This window comes from Entelurus aequoreus, linkage group LG12 (genome assembly GCF_033978785.1).
Source record: "Entelurus aequoreus isolate RoL-2023_Sb linkage group LG12, RoL_Eaeq_v1.1, whole genome shotgun sequence".
NCBI classification, from domain to species: Eukaryota; Metazoa; Chordata; class Actinopteri; order Syngnathiformes; family Syngnathidae; genus Entelurus; species Entelurus aequoreus.
In genome coordinates, this window is record NC_084742.1 from 14833812 (window position 1) to 14845852 (window position 12041).

Genomic DNA, 12041 nt, shown 5'->3' on the forward strand with positions numbered 1-12041 from the left:
GTCAGCGAGCCAGGTGCAAATTCTACAGAGTTCAGCACTGAGGATGTTCTCCCCCTGTGACTTGTCCTTGCCGGATACCAGCAGGGCCGAGTCATCCGCAAACAAGAACAATTCACAGTCGCATGCTGATGACATGTCGTTTATGTATATTAGGAACAGTAAAGGCCCTAATATACTGCCTTGGGGGACTCCACAGCTTACTGAGAGGGGGGGACACTGTGCAGTTCACCTCTACCACCTGTTTCGTCCCCTCCAAGTAAGATTGCATCTAGCTCGATGAGGTTTTATCAAATCCGATTGCTCTGAGCTTATCCAACAGTATAGCGTGGTTAACGGTGTCAAAGGCCTTCTGAAGGTCCAGCATGACCATGCCGCAGTATTTGCCCGCGTCCACCTCATGTTTGATGTGGTCGGTCAGATAGAGAAGGCATGTGTCAGTGGAGTGGTTAGTTCTGAAGCCGGATTGGAATTTGTACATGAGTTTATTAGTGGCAAGGTAACTATCGACCTGTTCATAAACTATTTTTTCCATTACTTTCGAAATGTTACGCTCTTATCTCACAGACAGATGTTTTTATGCAAGTATGGATGCATGTTCCTCAGGAGCCCATAAAATAAGAACTGGGGTTCCCCAAAAGCTCAATTTTAGGTCCCATTCTTTTTCATCGTTATATGCTACCTCTTGCGGACGTCATTTCGAGACACAGCAGCATTTTCCACAGTTACGCTGATGATACAATTGTACATTGTCGAGTCTCCTGATAACACAGGACCAATTGATACCCTTTATAACTTCATTTTAGATATCAAGTCATGGATGGCATTTCCTACAGCTCAACCATGACAAAACAGAGGTTTTAATTGTAAGTCCGTAAGGCCAGAGGGAGAAACTTTGACCAAAATTACAAGATTTTAAACAAAAAAAATTATAAAAAAATCTGGGCGTGATTTTTGACTCCGAGCTGACTTTTATCCCACATTTTAAAAATATTACAAAAATCGGTTGTCATCATCTTAAGAACATAGCCAGAGTTTGCCCATTTCTCTCTCAGTCCAACACAGGGGTGCTAATGCATGCTTTTATTTCCTGTCAATTAGAATATTGTAATAGCCTGCTCTCTGGCCTTCGGAAAAAATTATCAGAACGCTACAATTATTACACGCATGCTGACGAGGATCAGAGGGCGATAGCACATTACACCAGTTTTAAAGTCCCTGCATTGGCTTTCCGTCCACTTCAGGGTCGATTTTAAAGTTGTATTGTTAGTTTTCAAATGTCTTAATGTCCTTGCGCTGTCTTATCTATCCAACCTGCTTTTACTGTATCAACTCTCGCGTATCCTCTGGCACCAAACTTTTATCTTTACCAAATACCAGTACAAGGACCCACGGTGAGGCGACATTTAGCCACTGTGGCCCCCACCTGAGAGCCTCAAGACTGCAGAGCCTGTTAATATTATTTTAAACGGCTAAAGACAATTTTTTATTAAGGATTTTTACTGATTATGGTAAACTCTTCTCACGTCTTTTATTTTCATTATATTTGCTATTTTTATTTTTGTTTTTATTGTTGTATTTATTGCTGTTGTTACTAATATTATCCCAATTTTATGTTTTTATTAACTTATTAATGTATTATTTATATTATTATATTTACATATATTTTATACTATTTTTTCGGTGATGTTAATTTGAGGTATTCTTCAGTATGGACGCCTCAAAGGTGGTATTTTTCCTCAATCCTCAGTGCAATGCCATGTTTTGTTTTGTTATTGTCAATAGCGCTGTGTACGTGTGTGTGTTTTGTTCTTTTCTTCTTTTTTTGTGCAAAGCACTTTATGTTTGCCACTTGCCAATGTGTATAAAGCTTCGTTTGATTTGATAACTCAAGAGATTACATAATACTGGCGAAGGTAACTATTACAAAAATAATGTAAAATGTGACCAAAGGGTGGAATTCTTTGCACTCGATTCCAAGGGAAAACCCTGTAGTTTTGTTACACTCAATATTTTGCCATGCAGCATTTAAGGAGTATCCTATTATTTTTACATGAATAAACATCAGAAATTCAGCTCAACACCAAACTCACATGTCTGTTAAAATTTGATTCTGCTTGAATACTAGAAGAGTTCCAGAAGCATTGTCATTTTCAGGCTGTTGTGTGGTCTCAGCTGTCTCTCTTATTTACTGAGTTTTCCTTTTCACTTTCTTTGTGTATCCAGCATTTGTCTCGCTTAAATAACTGCGGTTCATATCCCTGTTCAATTGCATGTAAATTTTATTGCAGCAGTAGTATTATTTTATGAAAGAGTGTCTGCCGTGTGTTTATTTTAATCAATACACTCATGATTGAAAAAGAGTTAAACCCCAGTCGTTGGCTTGTTTTGAAATGTGCCGCTAGGCTAAATTGGATTTTTGACATGGTGGTGTGCGCACAAAACAAGAGCGGCAATGGAGAGTCAAAGTAAAAGTGAGCCCCCCTCTGCAGTAATAAAAGTAAAATACACATTCGTCCCACCCCATTTCACCAAAATGCACTCCCTAGCAGAATTGTGGAGGGTTTTTTTTTGAGAGAAAGCATCAGAAAGTCGGTCTCAACTGCTTACCTCCCTTTGCAGCACCAGCTCTTTGGTGAACAGCATTGCCTCATCGCTGAAAGGCTCGGCTACCTGCATTCCTCCGGGCGTATTCCTGGAACTGCGCGGACATTCGATACCTAAGACAACACGATTGAAGGGGTTAGCTTTTTAAAAGGGACAAGTGCCTCACAAAATGGTCTTTACCCTGAGAACACTTTTAAAAGGATAGATTACATTCCTAGTTTCATTGACGTCAAACATCCTTTTCCTCTACAGTGACAGGTCACGGTCTTCTGCTGCTCTGAGGCACCGCTGACTCCAGCAAACACAAGGACCAGCACGACTTTAAGAGGGTACTTGACCACTAAAAAGGTCATTCATAGGAGTAAAGCATGTTTTCGCAAATCCAAAGGAGGCTGCATCTGCAAATCACGTCTTCCAATTTTTCAAGTACAGTGGTGCATGAGTTTTTGTACGCCCCACTTTTTGTCCGAGTGTATTTTAAAATAATATTTTCACTAAATCTTGCCCCGGTTCTCTTGTATTGTCTTAGATATTGTAGGGCCAAACGTTGTGTGTAACAAACTACATTGGTAGCTCGGCTTATGAGTGCCCCAACTTACGAGTGTTTTGAGATACGAGCTCAGCTAATTAGAGCCAAATTTAAATTACGAGCCTCCGCAGCGCAAGTTGGCATAGCGGATGCCAGTTAAACCCGTAAGAGCCTGTCTTACTCGCTTGCATTAGTGTATACCTAGAGATCGACATATATTTGTTTACCAACCATTGGAACAAATAAAGTGAATGTGAAGACCGTCCTGAAAAAAAAAGTTAAAGTTAAAGTACCAATGATTGTCACACACACACTAAGTGTGGCGAAATTATTCTCTGCATTTGACCCATCACCCTTGATCACCCCCAGGGAGGTGAGGGGAGCAGTGGGCAGCAGCGGTGGAAAAAGGAATATTTACATTAAAGAAACAAGTCACTGCAGCACATGGGACGCCATGTTTGACATTCAGACAACATCCGGGTGCGTCATCGAAAACGGCACTGACAGAAAAAAATCATTTTTGGTGATTTAACCCCCAATTCTAACCATTAATGCTGAGTGCCAAGCAGGGAGGTAATAGGTCCCATTATTCATGTCTTTGGTATGACTCGGCCGGGGTTTGAACTCACAACCTACCGATCTCAGGGCGGACACCCTAACCAAGAAGGATTATATTAATTGAATCAAATGAATAAATATTAAAAAAACTAACAGACCGAGCAGCCGACTTGGCAAGGGTGTTTTAGCGTAGCACTGCTAGTCTACAACATACTTAAGCAGAATGAGTCGATATTGCCAGCGAAGGACGCTAAACTAATACATAAATTCCACACCATCTTCATGTATCTATGAAAATATGGATAAGCAGCTGATGGTGTGTTTGAAGAGGAAGCAGCCGGAAGGAAATACTGTAGACGTCCACTCTCCAAGGTAAATACTATTATTACATTACTTCATAAAACTATTGTATTTTTTTTCTTCTACATTCTATTGTATTTCATACAATATATGACTTAAAAGTTTTTTTTTTCTTTACAAAAGGCATGTTACATGTTAAAAGTGTACTGAAGAAATAAATAAATTAATTTCAATGGACCACACCGATTTGAGATATGAGTGTTTAAGGTACAAGCCCGGTTACAGAACCAAAAAAACTTGTAGGTTAAAGTAGTGCTGTAGTCAGTTTGCCCGTGTATTATTACGTGGAATCGAGTGCCCAAACAAAAAGAAATAGCACGCGCTAGTGTCTCTGTGCTATTGTTATTGAGTACGATGTATGGGAAAATGTATTCAGCTAAAAATTTGGTTTTTGCTGGACCTTTTGGAAGATGAATGAAACATGAGGTACCACTGTACTTTGCTGTTTCAGCAAGCCCTAGTGGGGGCTGCTTTTTTAAATTTTAACACAAACATTGAGTTTTTTCTCCAGCAGCAAAATAAGGTAAAAAGACTGATTGATTAGCTACACTTGGCAGTTATGACCGGTTTGTTGTTGATATTGATCTGGCACACTGACATGGTGTGTAACAAGTGAATTTAATGACCAGGACCGAATATCTTTAAGACAAACTTCTCCCCGAACGTAAAATACTCCAATTTCCTCCTTACTCTAACTTAAATCAATTTCTAGAGGCGTTTACTAGCGATTTGCAACTTCACAGAATACTGTGATTAATATTATATTTTTGTCCTTTTAAATGTTTGCTAACTTCTCACTTGTTTTTTTTTTTTTTTACTTTGCCAGGCCTGACTATCAGCCACATTGTTGCTTATGTAATTAACAAGGCGTCCACAGCAGGCAGCCAGAAACAGTGTGATGCGGGGACTTTATGGAGCGAGCCTACTTTACTAGCCGACATTTGGTTGAGTTTTATGTTTTTTGCTGGTAGCTCTAATAGAAGGGGAGGAGGTGTGTTAATTTAGGAACAACTGCTTCTACCGGCTGCGGGTGACAACAAAGTAAACAGGAAATAAGTAAAATGTGTTATACGATTTCTTTGTAAGATCCTTTTTTTAAGCTTATTTAAATATTGCAATATGGTATTTCCTGAAAAAAAAAACTTTTTGTAAAAAGTGAATGAAGTGAGTTTTCCAAGGCTGAAAAGGTTAGCATTACAATACTGATACCTTCCACTTTTCTACATTCTTTACCTTGGATAAATAAGAATTGTTAGATTCAGTGGTACCACGTTTTTGTAAGATCTATTTTTTGGATTATTTATTTTGACAAAAAAAATCTGGGTTTAGTCCTGCTTTTTGTAAACCGTCTTGGTTACTTTACGGCCAAACTCGGGGTGTGCAAACTTGTTAACTGCGAAAAAATATCGAAAATGGAGCCTTGAGTACTGGCTGATATTGATTCGATAGCAGCAGAAATTATACATTCTTTTTTTATTTTGCAGTGTAGAATGTTTGAAAAGGTTTGATCAAGTGGAATTACCTTAAACAGAGAACAATGGTAGGTATAAAAAACATGAACATATTCATTATTAACCGTCTGGAGTGGCCTGATGCTAATTGATGGGAGCGGTAATATTTCTTTGCAAGCTGTAGTGGTAACAAAAATGTATGAAGTTAAGCTCATGGCGCAGTAAGTAGAGTGATGCAAACACGTTTGTTACTAAATACTTTCTAATAAGCTTCTGTCTTGGCTATATGTAACTATAATTATTTGATACTTGTTTATATTGACAAATGTGATGTTTAAAACTGCACTATTGCTTCATCAAGGACACTTAATACGTATGTCTAGCTTGTATGCTATTGTGTGCTTAGCTGTTGTGTAGCTGCTAGGTCCCAGTCGCCTATAAATTACCATGTTTAGTTTTTGTAAATGACTTGACTAAAATAGAAGAAAAGACCAACCTTGTGTGCTTATTGGAGGACATTTAGATGTTAACTGGCTGTCCAGCTTTGCACAAGTAAACATGCTTCAAAGCTTCTTTCTGATGTTTTACATTCAAAAACAGTACTCGTTCTTTACTGATATCGGACCAATATCAGTATTGGATCAGGACACCCCTCGGCAGGTAACAAACTAGTCAGTGTTCTTGCTTATCATTCCGCAGAATTGATTCCCCAACCAAAAAATTGCACGCTTTGGTAACCCTGTCTGTTTTTTTTATTGAAGACAACCTTTAAATAATTCACTGGTATGCCAAACAAAGTTGCGAGTGCCAGCAACCTGATAAAGAAGGTGAGCGAAACTATTGAATTAAAAAAGTAACTTGTTTTAAAGTTTAAAGGTGATGTCCGTGTAGCTCATCGTCATTCACGCCTTTAAGGGACCTGCACTTTTTTTAAATTTTGCCTATCGTTCACAATCATTATGAAAGACATGACGGATGGATTTTTTTTAATGCAATCTAAATATTAAATTCATTAAATCAAAAGACCGCTTACAATGGAGCCTATGGGATCTGCTCTATCCTGCCTATAAAGCCCTTAAAAAAACATCCAAGCACCTCCATTAAGGTGTTATATGCACAGTGTGTATATAAGTAACGTAGTAACAGGCACATGTATAATAGCATTTAATATTTATGCATTTATCATTTTAAGCACACGCAGCAAATTAATTTAAAAAACGCATCACTGAGAAAACAGCTGACTCGATGATGTCAACATTGGCACACAAGCTTGTGATCGAGACACTGCTATAAATAGTCGTCTGTGTTAGCTCTTATTATAATATCACTAATACTTGTTTAATATGCAAGTCACAAAATGTAAATTGAGTATTGTTGGCACTTTTTGGATGTTTTTTTTATTGGATTTTATGGGCGGAATAGCGGATCTCCCATTGGCTCTGCTGTAAGCGTACTTTTATTAACATTAATTTACAAATTAGAATGCAAAAAAAAAAAGTCATGTATTTCATAATGATTGGGAAAGATAGGCAAAATTCCAATAAAGTTCCACTTTAAGTCCTTATTAAAAGTTAAATGTTCACCATTTGTGTTTCACATCGTTTTCTTATGTTAACAATATATATTTTCCATATATATTGTGTTCATAGTTTTGGGTGTCTAGGAAGAATCAATTGGATTAATATTATTTATGGGCAAATTTGTTTTAGTTTTACGGTAGATTCGAGTAAAAAATATGATGCTTCTTCTTGGCGTTGATTGCATAACTCCCACCTGTCACCTCGAAGATTATCTGAATCAAAGTACAGCTGATTCATCTCATGTGACCCCCGAAGAGAAACAAGACATACACTGATCACAAGCGACATTGCCGTGCACATGTACACAAATGCTGGTGACCATGCATGTGCTCCTCGGCACGGCGGACCCTCCAGCGTACATGTCAATCAGCGTGCGGAACGTCAATCATCATACGTTGACTGGGAAGACAGTTTGGAGAGCTAGCTTATTTGAATCTTGGAGGTTGAAAACTAAAATATTTCCTGTTGATTTCATGCCGCCATGTCATCAAAATAAGCATCATTCATGCTTAATTATAAAATAGCAAAAACAACAATAAATTACAGTTTGATTAGCCTCATTAAATGCACCGCTTTTGGCACGGCTGCAAATATGAGTTATGTGCAATCAGCTCAGCAGGGAGTTTGCACCGCTCTTTTTAATGTTGGCGAGGTGTTTTTTTTTTTTATCCTCCATTGATAGGACGCAATTAGCCGCGTTGAGGGGCTCACAAAGCTGCAGTGCTCAAAAATCAAATTTAAAAACAACATAATGTTTCGATCAGTGAGGTCAAATAAAGACTTCTTTGAAGGGTCTTTTTGCATGTTAAAAAAAAGAAGCCAAATTGCACTAAGCTCTGCGCCGTACCGCCGCTTCTTGCTGATGCAGTAAATCCTTGCGTCCGAGTGATGGCTGTCTCATCTTTTCTGAAAGACTGCTACGCATCAAACCTTTCACAAGTACCCTTCACCTGAAGTGGCCTCTTTCTTGGGTGGAAAAGCATGATGTGGAAGTTGTACAGCCTCTAGTTCTGTTCGGGGAATACTTTCCACCTTAAAGCAGAGTGGAATGTATAGGGAGTCTCACTCTCTATCCACTTTGTTCTGTTCAAGGACAAGACACTTTGGCCCAGTTTCCCGTACAGGGATTAATCCTAGTTCTAGACTAAATCACTTTTTAAACCAATAATTTACTGAAATGGCTTTCTTATGACATGGATTGAAATTTTTGTCCTAGTCCTAAATTAAATACCATATTTACCAGACTATAGAGCCCACTTGTATATAAGCCGCACCTGTATACAAGCCCACCAAAGGAAAAATATGTTTCCATATATTAGCCATATTAGACTACCAGTATAAGCGGCATATATACCGTAATTTCCGGACTATAAGCCGCTACTTTTTCCCCTCGTTCTGGTCCCTGCGGCTTATACAGGGGTGCGGCTTATTTACGGCCTGTTCTTCTCCAACAACGACGATGAGGATTTCGGTGGTTTTAGTACGCAGGAGGAAGACGATGACACAATGATTAAAGACTGACTTTTCATATACCGGTAGGCTGGTTATTTTGATAACGTACAGGCGAGCACTTTGTATTACTTTGCACCGTTGTATTATTTGTACTCTGCACGAATGCTGTTCGCCATGTCAAAGATGTGAAAGTTTGATTGAATGATTGAAAGATTTATTGTTAATAAATGGGACGCTTTGCGTTCCCAAACAGTCATCTCTGTCCCGACAATCCCCTCCGTGGTAGGAGGAACCCCTATATACTACGGTAATTACACATCAAAACCCTGCGGCTTATAGTCGGGTGCGGCTTATATATGGATCAATCTGTATTTTCCCCTAAATTTAGCTGGTGCGGCTTATAGTCAGGTGCGGCTTATAGTCCGGAAATTACGGTATACGTTGTGAAATGAGTTATTTACACAGAAAGATTTTGTAAATGTTTAATTACATACTCTAATTGTTTCCAAACCATGTCTGTAACACGGCAGTAAAACGGTTGATCAAACAAAACAGAAGTCACCGTCATGGACCCACTAGCTGCGGAAGCTATCTCTCCAATCAGCTAAACAGACTCAATAACTCCGTGGTGACGTTTTGGTGAATTTACTGAGGATTTTGTGAAACTGAAACAACACAAACAGAATGCCATTGTAAGCTGATATTACTAACACAGACACTTGTAAACGTGTTAGCATATTCGCTAATGCTAACGATGTTAGCTTGATTACATTAGATAGCATGTACAAAACGCCTACCATCAAACATGTGATGGTTTAGTAAGTATTAATTGTTTTAGGTAAATAATAAAACGTAAGATACTTTGCTTGGAGTGATGAATAAAGAAATCATCCAAGTAGTACGCTATGGACAACTCGTACATGGAACGTGTACTTAGGGTTCAAGGCACTATACAGAAGGAAATACTGTAGACATTCAACCTGCAGCACCTGTAGTGAGAAAACTCAACAACAGATGGCGCCATAGCACAAAAAATAACATACCTCATCAGTGTTTCAGTGGGTGTTTCATGAAAACTATTTTTTAAGTCAAAACATTATGGCCATTAGCAAAGAAAAATCCATAAATTAGGCACACTGTTTTATAAGCTGCAGGGTACAAAGCATAGGAAAAAAGTAGGGGCTTATAGTACATAAAATACAGTAATCTAATTTCTAAGGGGAACTGCACTTTTTTTTGGAATTTTGCCTATCATTCACAATCATTACTAAAGACATGACAACAGATGGATTTTTTTTTAATGCATTCTAAATATTAAATAAACGTAAATAAACGACCGCTTACAGTGCAGCCAATGGGAGCGCCACTATTCCACCCATGAAATCCGATTCAAAACTGATTCAAAAAGAGGCAACAATACTCCAATAACATTTCATGACTTGAATATTAACCAAGTATTAGTGATATTGTTATGATAGGTGTTAACACAGACAAACTATTTATTGCGGCGACGTAATCCCTTCCGTGTGTCCCTATGTTTAGATCATTGAGTAATCTGGTGCTTCCTCACTTCATTGCTCCCTCTAAGTTTATTGTAGATCATAAATCATGCCTCTCACCTGGCACACGTTGACCGCCACTTAGGACCTGAAAATGGTGAGAAAAACACGGAAAGCGCTTGTTTCCTCCCACTCCCTACTCCCTTTCTTGGCGAGGTTTATGATACATTCTTCACGTAAATGGGAATATATGAACATCCTTGCAGTCGGCATCCTGATGACAGCAGACCTTGCGCAGTAAGGGATGTTTTATTATGTTTGTTGGCTCTCATAAAGTCTGCAGTGAATAGAAATCAGTGATGAAGGGGAAAAAAAAGCAAACATTGTGATGTGTTTTTGAAATGAATGCGCCGCGTATGCTTAAATTGATTATAATACGTAAATAATAAATATTATAGATGTGCTCGTTACTACATTACATATATACTTACATCATGTATATAAAACCCTAATGGAAGTGTTTGGATGTTTTCTAGGGGCTCTATAGGCAGAATTGAACGGCTCCCATAGGCTCCATTGTAAGCTGACTTTTGAGCGAATTTATTACATTTTTATAATGCATTAAAAAAAATCCATTCATCGTCATGTCTTTCATAATGATTGTAAACAATTACTTAATTACTAAAAAGAGCAGTTCCCCTTTAAGGGAGACTAGCGCTAACTCAGGTCTAAACCATGGCTTGATTTAAACCAGTCCAGATGCAGGTTTAACTTAAAAGTAAAGGCTGCATGCATTACAGTACATGGAAAATAAAGTGAGGTACACAAAGACAATCGGCCTGTTTTTGTCCCTATTTTCCTTTTTCCGATCGAGGACAGAAAATGCCCAATCATCTTATGCCCTTAAACATTGTTTTGTAAGATTTTCCTGTGGCCTGATCTGTGTCAAGAGTTAATGTTTACCAATAATCGCCTCCAAAACGTGTCGGGCTGACAATCGTAAACGTGTTCAATAATTACGACCACAACTTATGTCTGTGGGGAATGCTAACGACTCCTGAGTCATCGCAGTGTGAATTGTGATGGAGTAAAGAAAATAGCCAATCAAGAAGCAATCAGACTGAGCGAGTACCAAGAAAGCAAGTGTAAACAATCTGTCAACAAAATACATTAAAGATTGTAGCAGTATGTCTTGGGACCATGATCATTCCCTCCTCTCGTTTGTGATTTTTCAGGTTACCTTTTTTTGTGTGTTACATTCGTTGCTATGGTGGTTGCTAAATATCTTTTTCTTCAATTTTAGATCACATTTGTTCAAACCAGATTTCGGCTTACATCAGGCATGATTGTGGGAGAGAATAGTGTGTGGTGTGCTGCGCTGGCTAGATTGTAGCACATATAAAGATCACAAGAAGATCAAAACGGCTCAATACCTGTCTTTTTTTTTTTTTTTTAAATCTTTGTGTGTGTGGGGTCCTTAACAGATGACAAAAAATGTGTAAGATGTTGAAAATATTTGTAGTATTTTAAATGAAAATGACTTAGTTCTACATTTTATATGTATGTAAAGTGCTATACAAATAAAGTTTGATTGATTGTGATTATTTTTGTGATGATTAAATTTTTATTTATGATTTTAGACGCCATAATTTTACACATCTGTAAAGCGATTTGAAATGTCTTGCGTACAAATTGGTCGCTATGAATAAACTTGTCTTGAAGATGGATAACTTTGATTAATACCTAAATGATGCTAAAAGACCACCAAGACTAGAGAGAACATTATTCAGAGACAGAAATAACCTTCTGATTAGATTTGAGGATACAGATTTTTATGACTGTTTTCATACATCGAAAAAAATGCATCTAAAATGATTTTTTTGCTGAGGACAAAGCTTTCATGTGACTCAGTGACAGGAATCCCCCCCTATACCTTACAATAACTTTTTACATTCAGCTTTTGGGTGAGGTCAGCTTCATAGTGAAACAATTAGTATTATGTGCTGTA

General features: G+C 38.0%; 1 protein-coding gene across 1 annotated transcript in view; it reads right to left on the reverse strand.

Moving 5' to 3' along the window:
* Positions 1-12041, reverse strand: part of snd1 (staphylococcal nuclease and tudor domain containing 1) — a 293111-nt gene that overhangs the window by 179816 nt on the left and 101254 nt on the right. The window contains exon 16 of the mRNA XM_062064859.1: positions 2608-2717. Within this exon, the coding sequence (XP_061920843.1) occupies positions 2608-2717 (110 nt within the window). The remainder of the gene's footprint in view (positions 1-2607; positions 2718-12041) is intronic.